The 19,668-nt window shown below is 40.3% G+C and overlaps 1 protein-coding gene across 1 annotated transcript in view; it reads right to left on the reverse strand.

Moving 5' to 3' along the window:
- LOC307018982 (adenylate cyclase type 1-like) overlaps positions 1 to 16,048 on the reverse strand; it is a 38,593-nt gene extending 22,545 nt beyond the window's left edge. Inside the window, exons 1-4 of the mRNA XM_079649569.1 lie at positions 14,434 to 16,048; positions 9,748 to 9,897; positions 9,216 to 9,334; positions 2,043 to 2,154 (exon numbers count right to left, since the gene is read on the reverse strand). Of these exons, the coding sequence (XP_079505695.1) occupies positions 2,043 to 2,154; positions 9,216 to 9,334; positions 9,748 to 9,897; positions 14,434 to 15,042 (990 nt within the window). The 5' untranslated portion in view covers positions 15,043 to 16,048. The remainder of the gene's footprint in view (positions 1 to 2,042; positions 2,155 to 9,215; positions 9,335 to 9,747; positions 9,898 to 14,433) is intronic.
- Positions 16,049 to 19,668: the final 3,620 nt, after the last annotated feature.

Below are 19,668 nucleotides of genomic sequence, written 5' to 3' on the forward strand. Positions count from 1 at the left end.
GCCATATGCTTGCCTCAGGGGGTAAAGACCAAAATAGAGCTTTTATTTGCAAGGGGGCCAAACACCAGACTCTTAATAAATGCTAATGTTGCTACATGTCTGCTGGATGTGTAAATACTTAGGCAACTGTTGCTAACACATATATAGACTTTATCGGAAGATACAATGCAAAGTTATTTTTTTAACTGCTTGTTCTCAGCTTCATAGAATAGACTGAGAATATACTGTAGGAGGAGAAAAATCGCAAGTGTTCACATGAAATTGCAATGTTTAAAAATACCTAAGTTCAAAAGTGGCTAACTGTTTCTAATGCTCAAACACAAAAGGTCTATTTTTATCATATGCCTAAGATCAAGTGTGAAAGTGATTATTATTCAAGAGATGGTATGTGTCTGTTAGCTAACTGAGGTGATAAGGTGTATCTTCATTTATGTAAAAAAATTGTCTGAGTACCTTCAGGAGAGAAAGAGAGAGGAGAGAGAGAGGTGAGAAGACTTAGTCGACTATAACAGCACTTTAGGAGTACACTGCGTTCCTGGCCATCTTCCCATGCAGCTTGACAAGTCCAAAGAGTGGACAGGTGGTGTGGGGATGGTGCTGGAATAGTATTATGAGATGATGCCCAGTGGCCATGTGGCATCGCCCGCTCTTCGTATGGAACGAGAGGAGTCTGTGTGCCGACAGTGACCACAGCTATGACTCACTGGCAATGCCACTTCCTGCCAAAGTGGATCAGAATGAGTGTGGCTTTGGGTCAGGGCAAGGATGGAGCATTTGATAACACGTTCCATGGCTGGGGACAGCTTTTCATGGTAACACAAAGCTCAGAGTAGGTAGCAGCCAAGTGGAGATCAGACCAATCTACTGAGTTTTGACCCAAAGAATGAAAATAAATCACCACGGCAATAGAATTGACATAGCTCAAGAATGCATTTCTTCTAGCCAAACTAGAAGATACAAAATGTGGTTTTGAAGCTTAATGAATTGTAGCATCTGTGAAACATTAAATCTATCAACTGGTTCACGTGACTTGACTTGTAACTGAGAGTTTGCCAGTGGGCTTCTGTGGTTGCTTCTGTGTGCGTGCGTGCGTGCGTGCGTGCGTGCGTGCGTGTGTGTGTGTGTGTGTGTGTGCCAGGTAGAGTCACTGATACAGAACTAATTGGAAAGGCAATGACATTTATTTGACAGAAATAAATCGAGTGAGAGACATTCTCTTTTTAGTTGCTTCTAATTTTGTGCATGTCAACAAAGAGGTTAAAAATAGAAGCTCCCAACATGGCCAAGTAAAACCTTCTATGAAAGCAAAAAAGGGTTAGTTGTAATCCCGTGGATTAACGGATTTCACGAAGGCATGTGCCTAGTGTAAATTATAGAGGCCAGATTACATGTAGATATAGCAGCAGTGGGGTGATCTGCAGGAGCTCAGGGGCTCAATCTTCTCACCAACAAAAACACTATGTGTCGGAGATTGAGCAATATCATCCCTCTTTTGACCATGTGCTTTTATTTTGAGCAGCATATTATGAATAAAAGCATTTCAAGGTACCTGTGGTGCTTTGATTGAAAGATGTTGTCAACTGCCAGCGTCACATTTGAAAGAGACTAGATTAACGGCAGCCGTCAAATTCACAGCAAAAGTTGAGCGGATTTTCAGAACTGAAATCACAAAGAGTGATATATTGACAGATGGGAGAGCTGAAATCTTTTCTGCATGCGAACCCAGGGAGATTGGGACAAGTACAACTTCATTCAGTTCATTCACACAACCAGAGTTTAGCCCTAGCTAAATCTGGCATAGATTAAAGAGGTCTGTCAACTCTTCTTTAAACGAAGCACTGGATAATCATATTAAGCATCATTTGGGACATCTAAGATGGTGGCATGTGCTAGGAAACACACACAATGCCATACATTTATATTGTGTTAAAGTTTGGCTTTAAAAGAAGGAGAAAGAAAAGAAAGAAAAAAATATCTGCTTTTTATGCAAACAGGGGCTGTGATTGAGGGACTGTGCGTTCAAGGAAGGGAAACAGACTCACCGTGGCGAGCTCATCAAATTTTCCAAAAAGCTCATTTAGCAGTTTAACCAGTTCCTGCGCTGTGCACTGAGAGGCCAGGCAGGTGAAACCCACTATATCTGCAAACAGGATGCTGTGACGGAGAGATAAAAAAAGAAGCGTTTCAGTCAATGCAGGTTATTTATAGCAGCGTCTATAAAGGGAAAAAAAGATTATTGGATGCCTCATCAGATTAGCTCTCAGGAATGTATTTAAAATGATGTTTAAAGAGTCTAAGCTAAAGTAAATTTGAACATTCTCTTTGCATAATGATTTAACATAAAACATTCAATTTAATGATCTGCAGCAGCAAAAAGAGAGAGAGAGAAAGACAGTGTGCAGAGACTGGCAGTGCAGTCAGGCAGAGCGACTTAAAAATAGAAGCGAGAGCATTCTCATGGGAATCAAGGTGGAGACATGTCCTGTAAGGAGCTGATGAACAGCCATATATTACAAATATCAAGGCCTCTCCCCCCCTCTCCAGGTCAACTTGTACTCCCTTTTGATTGTTAGTACACAATACTGAGAGAACTTGATGTTAACATCAATTAGAAATGTTAATAAGAATTAGCTTTTCTGCAGTGATACCACCTCCTACATTAATATTCTCCAGTTGGCTTACATTGTTGGTAACGACGGAAGATGCTGTAATACAATTGGTCTAATATATGTGTAGGCGGGCACTAAACATAGTTCCTAATATCTCTACTGTCACACAAGCAGTTAACCAGCTGGGAGACTAATGTTGTTTTAGCCGCCTCTTTTGCTGTTAGTCCCATCTGTGATTTAAACGCTCCATATCGGACTCAGTGACTCTGCATGTAAGTGACACTGTCATCAGTCCAAACACAGATCAGTATACTGAGTGTTGAGGTTATCTCACTTCTTGTATCAACATGTGTGGACTACAGGGCAACGCTGGCCATCAGGTGTCAGTTAAACCCTGCCATGGGGAACGCAACCTCACCAGAGGCCTAAAGCTAGATGCTATTTTCTGAAAAAAATCGAATGGTTTCCTCCTCTTTTTAAAAATGGAAAAAGATCCACCTTAATTGCATTTTAACTTATAATTCCTTATGAGTGTTTTCATTTCAAATTTCAGGTTTCAAGTTCGGCAGAGGTTATTTTCACTTTTTTTATATCTTTTTTAGTTTTTTGCATTTATTAATCATGTTTCATTCAAACATGACGACAGGTCCTGGAAGGAAAAGGTTACTTTTGTTGAAAACTCTAGTGTCTTAAAAGGGTTCACCAGCCTTTGAGGAACTAATCACTATCTATCTGCGTCAGAGAAGAGCAGGAACTTTAAGGTTTTGCCCAGAGTGTTGGGTGGCAGTGGAGGGTGTGAAGAGGGTTAGTCATCAAACTCTGTCCTGTCCAACTCACATGTCTGCGACTCACACACTGACGGCAGACTGTAGCCTGCATGTGGGCTGGTGTTTTCACAATGTGACAGAGTGCAGATATCTCTAAAGGGGGGCTGCTAAATGTCATTTTGTGGTCTCACAGATGTCACCCTAAAGATGCTGAATACATTTCTATGTATGAATGTTTCAATTGGCCAGTAGCTTTGGCTTACACATATATAAATCATTAAAGTGTAGACATTCAAAATAACTTCAAAAATGTGTCATTTCAGTGGACAGAATAGCATACGGATGCAGTCAAAGTATCTTTAATGTGTGGATTGAATTAACCAACACATGCCCTTTTATTTGATCCCCCTAACAAACATACACATTTCTTGTAAACTGTCTGGAATAGACCATTTTAAAAGCTCAACTGCTGATTATAATTTTGACACACATGTCATTAGTCTTCTGCCATTCTCTTCAAAGATCTACAATTTAAAATCAGGCAAGCTGTAAAAAATGATAATTGTTTCACTGTCCCACATGCAGTAATCAATTCAAAGACCACCAGTTGCTAGAAGAGAGGAATTGTGCAAATTGCACAATAAAATGATGTTGTTAAAGCCAATCACAACTAATTTACAGTGTGTCTCTTGTACATACTCTAGAGTGCTGTCTATTAAAAGTAGACGATGAACTTTGCTTGCAAGGAACAATGCTAATGATTTCAGGGCTCTGCTTTTAAAAATAGCACAGTAGCACTACAACGTCTGCCTGGAGTTGCTTACAGTGCATCTCTCTCTGTAATGTAATGATATTACACTGACAAGATAGTGGCCGTCCACACATATTTTAGGATGTTCCCTAGCGTGATGGCTAACAGACTTCTGCAAAGTGACACATGCCTTAGTTTATGTCTTCGGAGGGGACATCTGAGGTAGCAGACTGGGGCGTTTTCATGATGAATGTATGCTTCATAAATGAAATGCTCTTTTGTAAGACAGCGTTGTGTAAATTGTCTTTCCACATTTTCTTTCCACAATTCCTGAAAAGGAATAAACACCACTTAAACTAACATCATTGGAGCCCTACTACAGGCTACAACTGCTTTGTATTAGTTATTTTGAGCTGTGTTCACCTCATTTGAACCACATGCATGCCATTGTCTCCACTTTAATGTGAAGCATGGGGCATGTGTTCCTCTGAAAGTTCAGGTCAGATCTCTCTGTCCCAGGTTTACGAAGATGCTTTGTAAACACTGTACAACATTAGAAGAAAAGCTTGCAATGCGCATATTATTCCGGTCAAGATGCTGGTCAATACTAAATAAGCTATACATGTTTTGTTAGTAACAGCATGTTCAGCTTTGAAATGTGTATGATTAATTACCTTACCAAAATGAGCAACTACTTAGTAACTTGTCCAACTCAGCACATCATAAAAGTACAAAAATAGAGGTATGTACATTAAACAGGACAGCACTGGAGCCTACTTTGTAATTAATAACCTTGTCCATGTGTTGGAGGACAGGCAAACTAAATCATAAAGACAGATGTGGATGTTGGGTAAGTGCTGAACACGCAGGTAATAACTCAAACATCTGGGGCTTCATTTTTTAACCGCAAACGATACATTTAATATCCGCCTGCATAGTTTTTGATTTGATCTGTATTTAAACGTCCTTGTTCACAATGTAAACATACAAATTTGAAGTGTTGCCAGAGTTATTTGACATAGAATTTGCAGATAGATCAAGCAACATTTTATTGAGTAATGTCACATCTCAAAGGTACTCTTTTTTCACGAGTAAGATCACTGAGAAGCACAGAAATTGAGACTGAAGCCTCTTAATCCGGCTATAAATTAGTCTGTACAGCGATTACCTACACCCAATCTACTTTACTGTACTGTCCCACGGTCAAGGTCAAAACCTCTTGCCAATTTATATTTCTGGCTCAGAAAGCTCTATCCACAGCATTTAAAGCACCAAAATTCAAATGATTAAACAAGGTTTTACACACAGATATTATCGTGTGCTAACTGCTACTTGTCTCATAATATTGTCTAAGTCGAACTCCCTGATCCATTATTTCCTCTCCAAAGGCACATATTTGCAGACAGTTATTTCCTCAATGATCTCCTATTTCCCTCTGTGGGAAGCATTACTGTAGCTATTTTGGCATATGTGATTTCAATTTAATCATGTAGCAGAAACACAGGCCAACACAAGGGTTAACTTTGGATAGGCCCCTCTGGAGCTACAGTGTGTGGGCAGTGTATGTGCTGACTTCGAGCCAATAAGGTAGCTAACAAAGACGAGCGTGAAGATGCTTACAATACATTTTAGAAGGATTAAATCAAACTTGTTTTTTACATTGCAAGTGAGCTTCTAAAAACATTACAAGAAACCATGTCAGTAGTAACAGACCGGTTTTTCTCTTATTCTAATAATTATTGAACGGAAATGTAAGTAATGTAAAAAGGAAAGCCCTTAGAAGATTTATAATTGATATATCAACTGGGTAAAATAACATCATTAGTGTAAGGGACTGCCTATATACCTATCTTTTGTCGTATATGTGGGCGTGGAATGAAATATGGCAAAAATAAAATGCTTGCAAATTCAACGAGTGGTAAAGATCAATATTGTGCTAAAGTGGGTGCTAAGTTATACAGTGGTGATAAGCCTGAAAGAAAGATGGGATATCAAACAGTGCCTGCTCATAATTTATCATTATTTGTATCTGATAACTCTTATTAGTAATGCAAATGCAATTTGTTAAATGTGACTTGATGAACCAAGAAACAGTTTAGAGGTGAATACTGGAGCTTTATTCCTATACAGTCAGCACTTTTGTTTTCAGCTCAAGAGCATTTTTAATATGTATTATTTAATCGTTACTATATTATAATCCATTACAATAATTACAATAAATGGGGCTCTAATACCGTACATATCTTGTTAAATAAACTTCAGGTTTGTTTCTTTGGAGGCCTATTATTTTTTTCGTGAGCGATTACTACAATATCCCTGTGGCTGGATTTTAATCAGATCAAACGCTGCCCACAGTCTCCGAACATAATGAAGAAAACTCGGAGTACATTGAGCACGCTGTTTACTTCTTAATTACAGTAGCCCAAATCACATAAATCATGTCCACATCCAGTTTAGATCACTCTCAAAGGGTGGCGGCTATCTGAAGGAGTTGCAGGCACAAATGCAATCAGCAGAGCTCCACTGAGATGGGTCCATATTTAACCACCGCGCGCACATACAGTGTTATGCAACAAGAATTTAGTCTCCATTGCATTTAATCCCCAGTAGCAACTTAATCCTGGGGCTAAGCAAACTCTCCTCCTCAAGCGTCCCTGCTGCTCTGAGCACACACAGAAAAGGAGGACGAGCAGATAAGAAAAGGAAACAAGGGAATGTGGGAGCAGAATAAAAGGAGATTTAAGAATACAGTAAGAAATGCAGATTAAGATACATGATTAAAAGGAGAATAAAAAAACCGGCCCTATAAATAGCAAACGATGGAGGAGTGAATGTCGTGTTAAACATGCTGTTAACATCTCATCGACAGAGGGTTTAAAGGTCAAGCAGAGCCAACTAATGCTGCAGGAGTTTGGAGGAAGAATTACTAACAAATACTGACAGGTGCAATTCTACTGAATAATGGCATTCTTCAAAAAAAGTTGTGGATGATATAAATTCTTAATAATACTTGAACAGCAGGACTTTAATTGTATTCAAACATATTACCATCATTATTTTACTATTTTATCTTTTGTATAGGATCTAAATAGTGCTTTCCATTACTGTATGTTATATAAAGCAGCCCAATGCAGACCAAAGTAAACAAACAACACTAAGTAAATTAAATCAGCGTGAACTCTTAAGGCCCCCCATTGACATATTTCAGACAAATTGAGAAACAGCTGGTTTGTTTGCTGGCTTGATTACAAATAGTTGCTAAAGAGGAAAGATTATCAATGCTATGATGGTGTCAGAATTGTTTTGACACAGCATATAAACTAATGTCTTAAACGAATTACTGTAACTTCTCAAGAGAGTCTGAAGAGACTGATGTGAGATTATTGAAAGCTAGTTTCTGAAGACTTCTTTGATAGTTATTGAGTTTAGAAGTTCAAAGGTCATCCCCCTGTAGCGAAAAGTAATGATCTTAAGACAGACATTATCACTCTCATACTGCTGGGATCTTGGAAGCTGTGCAGGATATTGCACAAGTGCCAGAGGAATTCCCTCTTCACCGAGCATTGATTAATCTGCCTTACTCTAGTGCCTGACTCCAAAAAGCTATTTGCCCCATGATGGCCCAGAAGTTGGCAAATGCACTAACAAATTATCCTTAGCACAGATTTGGGTAAATTCCATGTTGTCCCTATAGTTGCTACAAAATGTGAATAACTATACTAATCAAAATGGAAAGCGCATTGCATTTCGATTCAGTGTTATCAAGACTGACAATAAACAAGTGAGTCAGGGACTAACCATTGATAATCAATGTGAAGTATTACATTTCAGCTTGCAGCCTGGAGCCATTTTAAGGAAACAGTTTTAGGACACTGTTGGGTCAGATCACTCAAAAAGCCGTAGCCCTAGATGTTCTTTCCAAGGTATGGACGAGTTATTCAGAGCCTACAGTTGCAAGAAAAAGTATGTGAACCCTTTGGAACTACCTGGATTTCTGCATAAGTTGGTCATAAAATGGAGGAAGCCACTGCTGTCCAGAAAAAACATTGCTGCACGTTTGAAGTTTGCAAAAGAGCACCTGGATGTTCCACAGCACTACTGGCTAAATATTCTGTGGACAGATGAAACCAAAGTTGAGTTTTTTGGAAGGAACACACAATGCTATGTGTGGAGAAAAAAAAAGGCACAGCACACCAACATCAAAACCTCATCCCAACTGTGAAGTATGGTGGAGCGAGCATCATGGTTTGGGGCTGCTTTGCTGCCTCAGGGCCTGGACAGATTGCCATCATCGAGGGAAAAATGAATTCTCAAGTTTATCAAGACATTTTGCTGGAGAACTTAAGGCCATCTGTCCACCAATTGAAGCTCAACAGAAGATGGGTGATGCAACAGGACAACGACCCAAAGCACAGAAGTAAATCAACAACAGAATGGCTTCAACAGAAGAAAATAGGCCTTCTGGAGGGGCCCAGTCAGAGTCCTGACCTCAACCCAATTGAGATGCTGTGGCATGACCTCAAGAGAGAGATTCACACCAGACATCCCAAGAATATTGCTGAACTGAAACAGTTTTGTAAAGAGGAATGGTCCAAAATTCCTCCTGACCGTTGTGCAGGTCTGATATGCAACTATAGGAAACGTTTGGTTGAGGTTATTGCTGCCAAAGGAGGGTCAACCAGTTATTCAATCCAAGGGTTCACATACTTTTTCCACCCTGCACTGTGAATGTTTACATGGTGTGTTCAATAAAAACATAAAAACATATAATTGTTTGTGTGGTTTTAGCTTAAGCAGACTGTGGTTGTCTATTGTTGTGACTTAGATGATCAGAACACATTTTATGACCAATTTATGCAGAAATCCAGGTAGTTCCAAAGGGTTCACATACTTTGTCTTGCAACTGTATTTGCCCGCTCCATAACTCACAGAGACAGCGTTTATTCCATTCTCATGGGTCGTTCGCCAATGAGGAAAATACTGTATCTCCAGGCACCACTGTTAAAAGTATTAGTATTAATTAAGTAAATTCAAGAGGGATTTAAATATCACTGGGATTGGTCTACAGCTGTGTTGTGAGGATCCTACCTGACATTGTCATGGCGCTGGATGTAGATTTTGTGAAAGATCCTTTCTGGGGGCTTCAGGAAATCCTCTTTCATCTCCATAGCTACGTTCCTGGGCAACAGACTCATTAGCAGGCGCTCCTGTGTGTGTGTGTGTGTGTGTGTGTGTGTGTGTGTGTGTGTGTGTGTGTGTGTGTGTGTGTGTGTGTGTGTGTGTGTGTGTGTGTGTGTGTGTGTGTGTGTGTGTGTGTGTGTGTGTGTGTGAGAGAGAGAGAGAGTGAGAGAAAGAGAGGGAGGGAAGGAGAAAGATAAAGTTACTTTAAATGTACGTTTATATAGTCAAACAAAGCAAAGTTATCATAGGACAAAGTGTTAGTGGTGATAAGAAATGTGCTAGACCAAAAAGGCATGAGACCCAGCAGAAATGAATAATGTGTTGAAATGACTCACCGCGCGAGAAAGAGCGAGAGAGAGGGGGAATAACGCAGGAGAAAATAATTCTAGACACATATCTAATTTTACCCATAGTTTCAGCAGAGCACAGGTGACTGTACCTGCTTCTCGTTCTCATCCTCCATGCGGAGCCTCTCTTCGATGCAGCCGCGTGCCTGCAGGAAGGCCTTCCTCTGGGCTCGCTCTGTCAGGATGCGCACAAACAGCCCTGACAGGTTGACACTGGTGAACAGCACTGTGTTGGCAACCAACTGCAAACAGAAGAAAAATATGTAGCAGGATTAACACTCAAACATATGTTTGGGTGTGCATCTTTTTGGGTGTGTTCATGTATTGTATATACTCAAATTAAGCATGTCATTTGATTGCTATTCAAATGCACATGTTCATATACAGTGGGGCAAAAAAGTATTTAGTCAGCCACCAATTGTTCAAGTTCTCCCACTTAAAAAGATGAGAGAGGCCTGTAATTTTCATCCGAGGTATACCTCAACTATGAGAGACAAAATGAGAAAAAAAAATCCAGAAAATCACATTGTCTGATTTTTAAAGAATTTATTTGCAAACTATGGTGGAAAATAAGTATTTGGTCAATAACAAAAGTTCATCTAAATACTTTGTTATATACCTTTTGTTGGCAATGACAGAGGTCAAACGTTTTCTGTAAGTCTTCACAAGGTTTTCACACACTGTTGCTGGTATTTTGGCCCATTCCTCCATGCAGATCTCCTCTAGAGCAGTGATGTTTTGGGGCTGTCGCTGGGCAACACGGACTTTCAACTCCCTCCAAAGATTTTCTATGGGGTTGAGATCTGGAGACTGGTTAGGCCACTCCAGGACCTTGAAATGCTTCTTACGAAGCCACTCCCTTCGTTGCCCGGGCGGTGTGTTTGGGATCATTGTCATGCTGAAAGACCCAGCCACGTTTCATCTTCAATGCCCTTGTTGATGGAGGGAGGTTGTCACTCAAAATCTCACGATACATGGCCCCATTCATTCTTTCCTTTACACGGATCAGTCGCCCTGGTCCCTTTGCAGAAAAACAGCCCCAAAGCATGATGTTTCCACCCCCATGTTTCACAGTAGGTATGGTGTTCTTTGGATGCAACTCAGCATTCTTTCTCCTCCAAACACGTCTAGTTGAGTTTTTACCAAAAAGTTATATTTTGGTTTCATCTGACCATATCACTTTCTCCCAATCCTCTTCTGGATCATCTAAATGCTCTCTAGCAAACTTCAGACGGGCCTGGAAATGTACTGGCTTAAGCAGGGGCACACGTCTGGCACTGCAGGATTTGAGTCCCTGGCGGCGTGGTGTGTTACTGATGGTAGCCTTTGTTACTTTGGTCCCAGCCATAGACTGTATATACAAAGCTCTCTGCAGGTCATTGACTAGGTCCCCCCGTGTGGTTCTGGGATTTTTGCTCACCGTTCTTGTGATCATTTTGACCCCACGGGGTGAGATCTTGCGTGGAGCCCCAGATCGAGGGAGATTATCAGTGGTCTTGTATGTCTTCCATTTTCTAATAATTGCTCCCACAGTCGATTTCTTCACACCAAGCTGCTTACCTATTGCAGATTCAGTCTTCCCAGCCTGGTGCAGGTCTACAATTTTGTTTCTGGTGTCCTTTGACAGCTCTTTGGTCTTGGCCATAGTGGAGTTTGGAGTGTGACTGTTTGAGGTTGTGGACAGGTGTCTTTTATACTGATAACGAGTTCAAACAGGTGCCATTAATACAGTTAACAACTGGAGGACAGAGGAGGCTCTTAAAGAAGAAGTTACAGGTCTGTGAGAGCCAGAAATCTTGTTTGTTTGTAGGTGACCAAATACTTATTTTACCGAGGAATTTACCAATTAATTAATTAAAAATCCTACAATGTGATTTCCTGGATTCTTTCCCCCCATTCTCTCTCTCATAGTTGAAGTATACCTAGGATGAAAATGACAGGCCTCTCTCATCTTTTGAAGTGGGAGAACTTGCACAATTGGTGGCTGACTAAATACTTTTTTGCCCCACTGTATATGCATGTACAGCTGTATTTGTGAATGTATTTTCCTAATTATAAGGTCCTGAAACTGGGAATTAGGTACCACAAGTGGGCCTTCGAGAGGATAAACTAGAATAAAACTAGACATCTCAATTCCCCATGTTTGCGCTTTTAAGTAATGCATCTTTAAGATTTTGTTTCTTTAAAGATTTTTTCTAGATTTGCTTTAGTTTGTTATTTTTTCTATTTATTGTGTGTGTATCTGTTGAGCTGGGTGACAGGCATGCAATTTTCCGTACAGGGTTACTTAATGTTGTATGAATAATACACTTATTATCAACTATTACCTTTTGAGTGCACAGTGTTTGTGACATCTGCCATAAGAGAGATGTGTGGTGGGGGGCCCAATATTTCTCTATTTTGGAGTCTGTGACATTAAAGTGTTTGAGAAGCCTTGCTGTGGTTCATCCATCACAACAGATGCACAGCAGCATGACTGCTTCAACCTTGTGCAGGACACAATGAAAAGAGAGTTTTTTTCTACTTGAGTGAGGTTGGCCTGCTATGACTTTTGAAACAAACCAAACACAGTACTCTATCCACATCAATAGCAAGCTGTTATCCAAGGCAAGGATTACATTTTCGTAAGAATAAAAGGAATTCATTTCCTTCATATCTTTGGTCATTCATCACAGGCTTGAGCACATGATGAAGCATATTTGACCACAAGAAAAATCTATGACTAGGGACTGAGCCAGTTCACTTATTAAAACAAATGTTGAACAACATAAATAGACTATCAAAACTTCGGATGATATATACAGAAACTCAATATAACAACTTGCATTGCCACAGACAGGCATATTTTCCAGTCCAATTAATAATGGATTGCTTTGAAAAGGGAGTTATTGGCAGCAGCAGTCTGTCTTTGTGCTTGGCATCAATGCTGGCAAGCACCAGCATGTTCAAATTATTCTCAAGTTACTTGACAGCCTTGAGTTGGTCAATTTGGACATCTGAGATGAGGGGTGCAAAACACTGTGGTCATAACCAAAATGTGCCTTTCAGAGGGAAATAACTGACTTCATTAAACTGTACTCATCTCTGGAGCTATGTCACCCATTCAATGTCAGTAAGAGAGCTCCATAGTTTTACGCAGTGAGGAAACTTTACATTGGCTCTTATTATTTAAACATGGAGCATTGCATTGAAAAAGCTTTCATGTTATGTGCATGTTAGAATCCATGATGTTAATGGACAGCGGAATAAAAGACAAACTGGGACTTGTTACTTTAAATATCACTATAGTATTGTGAATGCGATTGATAGATCTAGATGTTCAGTGCTGTTGTTTTCTGCTTGTCTAATCAAAGCTTTATACGCAAGATTGTAAATGAATGCCATATACCATTGTATTACTCCGAACTCTAGGAATGTTCCTGTTCTTGGCAGAGAGAATTTAGATGTCAGCAAAACTCACAGCTGAGGCAAAAGAAATAGTAATAACCTATTTTTCAAGAAATTTCCCTCACTAGCTTTGGTGATAAAACATTTCACATAGACTGAGCCATGAGAGCAGACGGTAATGTCTGCTGAGAGCCTGGGACCTATGTTGGCTGTTGGTGCGAGCCTGGGCCGTGTGGGGTCATGCCACACAGCTCATCTCTAAGCTTAATGGATTAGCTATCTCTGGTAGTACATCTAACACTGTCCTTCACATGGCAATGCAGGTAACTCAAAGCCTACATACAGGAAAACAATCTCCTCTGTAAATAGGCTGTCATCAGCCGAGGGTGTGATGAACTGATCAAATCGCCATTTCATTTCCACAAAATGCACAATCTTCATGTCATATGCTGCACAGAGGCAGACATGTTCCACTACCCCTGGAGGGTTTGACTGATGGGACATATCCTCTTTCCTCACACCTGATGACAGTGAGAATTGCGAGTGTGTATGTTTTTGTGAAATAGGTACATATATATATATATATATATATGTATATATGTATATATATATATATATATATATATATATATATATATACACAGAGTGGTGAACCAATTTCTATTTTTGCTCAGGAAAGACATGAATGACTTTGCCCTCTTTTCCATAACTGAAGCATATAGTGTGGTTAAAGTGTGTTGTGTGTGTATGTGTGTGTGGGCAACTCTGTTTGCCCTACTTCTGGTGCTGGCAGGATGTCACTCTGGTTCCTGATTCCCAGCCAGGAAATCACACCCCGGGGAAACAGTCGGCATGCAGACTAACTTTATTTGTTTTCATTTTAGGGACCTACAGGTATACATCAGGTTTACTCTAGCTATACCGTAGTTTATTATTACAGAATCTCTGTAGACATCTGAACTTATTTAAAGGTGTGATATTGCAGTATCTAAGGAGGACGACAATAGTTGATCAAGCAGAAAGGTGCACTCTCAATATCACTTTGTTTTTCACCAGACTTTAAGATCACATTTATCACCTCAAATTCTTCTTCATGGTTCATAACTCTATCTGATCTATTGGCAGAGTTGACACCAGCTAGCAATTATTTTGTATACAATATACACGTTTGTTTGATTTGATCAATGCCTAAGCAAATGCATCAAGTCTAAGGGAACTGTCCTAGGTACTGAAATAAAGTCTTAATAATGTTTTACTGCATGGGCCTACATTATACCTAGTATGATATTTAATGTACGACGCTAAATTAAATACCATAATACGCCTATTGATTGTAACAATACAACACAAACAATAAAAGGCACCGTAGTTAGTGTGCAGAACATACGTACCGTCCTCCATAGTTTCTGTGTTTTCGCTGTGACAGAAGTGGCAGTCACAATCAAATGGGAGACGGAGACCATTATTCCAAACACAACCGCCAACAGTGTCCGCACAGGAAGGAGCGCATAGGCGACGAAGGTGACCAGGATGAGCTGCCACACGCCTTGCTCGGGGGACGTGGGGGGCTCCATCCCCATCGCGCCCAGCGAGAAGGGACAGCAGAGAAAGGAGAAAGTGAAGCCGAAGAGCAATGCCAGGTTGACGATCTGTTGGAGCTGAGTCACTTGCAGGTACTTGACATTAGTTACGATGAACAGGGAGACGAAGATGACACAGTGGACCGGATGGGACCCCTTGGAGATGGTGAGGCTGGGGCCGGACAGTAACTCCACTAAGGCCAGTGTCGACGACATGAAGATGAGCACAGCCAGGGCTTTTAGAGCGGACGTCTGCTCCAGCTTCAGGTTGTAGTTTTGGAACAGGGACTCGAGCTCCTTGCAGTCGAACTCGTCCTCACACGCGATGGTGGTCAAAGGGACGCCCGTTGGACAGTGACTTCTCTTCCGCCTGGTTTTGACTTTCTGAAACGGTATTTCCTCCATGTCAGTGCCATTCATAAACTGAATACCTGCTCTCGGCTTAGGTCAAACGGAACACCGGATCCCTCCTCCAACACAGACCGGAGCCAACAGGGAAAAGACGCGCGCTGCACAGCGGGCTATAGAGTCCCAGATATCCGGAGACTGGCCGGTGGTCACACACGTGCTCCACTCTATCCACAGGTTGAATCGTGTTGTTCGGAGAGATCAGCGAACACAGAAACCTTCATGTCCCGGCTGTATTTGAACGCGATCTGAAAAAAAGACCTATCGATTTTTTTTTAGCATTCGTTTGAGCGCCACATGAGGAGCAGCGCACACGACGTCTAGTTCAGATGGTAAAAGCTTTTTGCAAGGCTCAGATAGGATCACGCCTGCGCATTATGAGGTAAAGATAAGACAGGTCTCAGCTTCTCAACACACAGTCAAGACGATTAGACTGGTGCGGGTGCAGAGCTCCCCTCACCAATGTGACACAACAGTGCATACATCATCCATAATGGCAATATCCTTTTATTTCCCTCCTACACATGACATGTTTCCATCATTACAGCCTGCGCAATCTAATTTGTTTAAATATGCACATATATTGATTCATTTATGCTCTTCCTTTTCCTGTCTCTTACTCACTTATGAGAGGAACACAAGGAACTAATACAGCAATGTTTCCAGGCCATGATTCATGAAATTCTCACCAGAAATTCTCACTGAGCTGGCAGCTGATGTGTTTGCTTCGCACACACGTGATAACATGCTTGCATGCCATTCATCATATGATTTCTGTGTTGCCAGTGAGGCAGCCACCCTCACCATCAGCACCCTCTTGGCATTCAGAGGGTGGTGTCTTAATCATTACCAAGGGAAGATTAGTCATCCGTCACAGGCTGCCGTTGCCATGACCCGTCAGTGCCAAGGAGGGTGTAAGAAAGTGACAGATGGATGGTCCCAAAGTCCAGCCCTCCACCATGCTATACAACACTCACACACCTTCTGCTCCCCTCTCTTTCTCAGCTGTTGGTATCCTAGCTTTCACTCATCTCACTCTAAGCATGTCTGAAAGGTAAACAGAGAGAGAGAGAGAGAGAGAGAGAGAGAGAGAGAGAGAGAGAGGGTGTAGTGAAAATAGAAACTTAGAATGTGATACATGTGGCAGCCTACCAAATTCAGAGGCAAAAAAGAAGTAGTATCATTTTGATTTTGGCCTTTAATATGTCATTTTGGAAGTAATGACAATGTATATCCCAAACAATGATTTAAAACAATAAATGATAAGTTCATGATCAAGTTTGCGAAATAATTTTACTGGATTTTGTGTCCACAACATTTGCCCTTACCTTTCCCCCTGGTCTGGCTGCCTTTCTCACTTTTCCGTGTTATCTATCTGCTCCTCTGAGAGAGAGATGTGGGACAGATAATGTAGGCCACATTGCTTTTCGTCTTATCTAAGTTTATTACCCTAGACACTTTGCACTGGACTTTATTACCCTAATACTGTAGTTTGCCCTTTCACTGACCGTAACAAGCCTGAGGTGATATGCAAATGGCACAAAATAGCATCGTCATATATGTCCTGTGGACCAGAGTGCAATTAATCTGGCATTGATTTCCTGTCATAACCTGATCAATATTTCAATATTCCTTGTGTAGCAGCTCCTAAATTAATCTCAATAATGAGCGCTGCTGTTTTTCAATCTCGTAAGACATCTCTCATTCCTTTGATGCAAATGTCAAACTGTGCATTGAAACAAGATGGAAATCTGACATTCACATTGCCATTTATGTATCTACACATGCAGGTTTGTAGTTTGTTTGACAGCAGGTGATTGACAGATGGTATATTTGCATTTGTGGCAAAGCAAGCAGTATTCCCAAAAGGGACCTCTTGGCCTTTTTGGTGGCGGGGGACATTGGGGGATGAGAGTAGAGGCATCACACGGTGTAAAAGTGTTATTCTCTCCGATTTTGATGGCTTCAGGTGTAAGTGCACGGTCACACTCCGCTAGTCCTCATCTACTGAGAACAAAGAGAGGTCTTGTGGGAGTTTACACCATAATGCTGCACTCCAAGGGCGTCCAGCAAGGAGACAGCAGCCTTCTCCCTGCTGCGTGCCTCTCTACTAAGAAAAGTCTTCACTTCCTCTATATCTGTCTTTCTATTTCTAAGATGTTCAGTCTTAAAACTCTGAACATCTTAAATGTGTTAAACAGCAGATTACCTTACATATTTACATTGCAAATTGTTACCTCAATAACAGCTTGATGACTCAACAGCTTGAGCTCTCTGCAGCAATTAAAATCTTCTCCGCCACATGTCAGTTGTAAAGCTTCTCTTTAAAAAGCGAATCTATAGCACATAAAAGATATTGGCAAAGTGCTTGCTACCAAAATAGTTTCATGTTAGGCCTGGTCATGTCTCAAATGTGGCTTTTCTTTTGGAGTAAGCAGCGAGAAATGTCACCCTCTTTCTCTCTCAAAAGATGCAGCAGGCAAGTTCTCTCAGTGTCCAGATGTGGTTGAGGCATTGCTGGTCTTATAATAACAGACGCATTGGCTCAACACCAGCAAATGAAACAGCCAAGCCAGACCCAAGAGGGACTAGCGATGCATGTTGGGAATTAGCTGATGTCAGCCTTAATTAAAATGTGCTAAGAAAGAAAACACCTTTTTTCACAGTCAGGTGCGCTGTTCCTGAAAAGGCTATATTGTTATGATAACAAAAAAATACAACAGATGGAGAACTTGGTGATAATATATAAGCTTTATGAGATCCATAACGTGGTGATGAATATGTTTATTTTCCTTTAGTTATGAAATAGAATAGAAAGTATAAATCAAATATGGCCACAAACCAGTAATTTTTCACATACACTTAAAAGGAATGAGTCCAAATTCAGCCTTGAGCGGGAACCTGCAGAACTCCATTTGTCAGGGCTGAAAACATAATGCACACATAATTACCAAATCAAAAGTGGTCTTGGGGAAAGAATCCACAAGCTTATCCTTCATTCCCGACAGCCAATGATGTGTCCCCTCTGGGGTCACAACAGACACATGGAGAAGCTATGTGTCCACAGAGTGCATGATTCAAACATAATTCATCTGTGGATGCACTTGACAGTTCAGGGTCAACAAGGTCAGTGACCGGGTTTCGACTCCATTTTAAGAACCTCACACAACCAAATATTGATCTAACACAGGTCATCTGTCTGTCATGTATTCTAATAATATTTTTTTTAAATGATTTTTCTAAAGCATTGCACATAGAAATATGACAACACATAACTTGAATAGCGTGTTAATGCTCTTTTGCTTTCTATATCCTCAGTAAAAAGAAACAAAAGCATCTGTCATAATCAGATATATGTAGTGTGTTCTGTTTTTAACATTTGTGATCAGCAGCTAAATTAATCTAGATTTGTAGGTCAAATAACATAGCCCCACCCAGTGGCCTAAGAAATCGTTTTCAGGGCCAGGGATGAATTATGCCATGTAGGATTTAACAAATCAATTACATTATCCAGCTTCTGATCTTAAATATACTTCCTTCCTAAAGATCTTGCATTCTTTCCATAATAATAAATGCTGTGTGAAATACAATTAAATACAATTAAATAATTAAAGTAGCCTTTGGTGAACACATTATGTTGTTTGCCATATTGAAACAACACCTATTTCCTTTTCAGGGTAAGTTAAAAAAAAGGTTCATAGCTAGTTATTATATTGTAAAGGGACATTGAGCAATTATTGTATTCTACATATTTTTTAAGGATTAGAACAGTTAGACATAATATATAAAGTATAACCATGTACTCCTGGTGCAGCTCCTGCCTTTCCCTAAACAGTTTACCTGATATTATCCCGTCTTCTCACATGACAGCTTGCTGATTACAACCTTTTGCTTATCAACCTACACATCTGAGGGACTCGTTCAGCGTCTCCTCTATTAAAGACAACACCCCCCTTCTAATATTCCACTCACATCAGCATTGCTAATGAACCTGACAGCTAGACTATACTGTTCATGGACACATTTATTTGAACTGCAGACTATATTAGAAAAGCGGTTTGTATTTGCACACTTGTAGTTGCAAAATAGTATCCTGCATTACATTTGTTACAGGAAATTTGTATTTCCACTTGTATATATTTTTTTAATATAATATTATTTAACTTTTTTTAATATTTAATGCTATGTTATTTCTATTTCTGAAATATGTTGGACTGTTTATTTCTTGTGTCTTCATTTATCTTATGTACATTGCCTTGTGTTTTTTATGCTGCTCCCAAATTGGGATCAATAAAGTACCTATCTATCTATCTATCTATCTAACTATCTATCTATTTGTCTTTTTATTCCTTTTTTGTATCGTTTGCAATACTGTTTGGATGTTTTCCATCCAACAACTTCATATTTATGATAGAGACACTGTCTACAGGACTGTGCTATTTGAAAGTACTGCTCTCTAGACCTAACTTCAAAGAAGCAAGACACTGCCCAACCTCCAACAACACTACAAAAACGCAAGGTCAGGGGCAACTGTGGCTGATATTGCACGTGTCTGTTTGAAGGCTTAGGATGGATCAATAGCCATCAGGTGCATGAGATTCAAGTGATACACCCACCCCATTGTGAAATCCTCTTAAA

This window comes from Notothenia rossii (genome assembly GCF_949606895.1).
Source record: "Notothenia rossii genome assembly, chromosome: 9".
Lineage (NCBI taxonomy): Eukaryota > Metazoa > Chordata > Actinopteri > Perciformes > Nototheniidae > Notothenia > Notothenia rossii.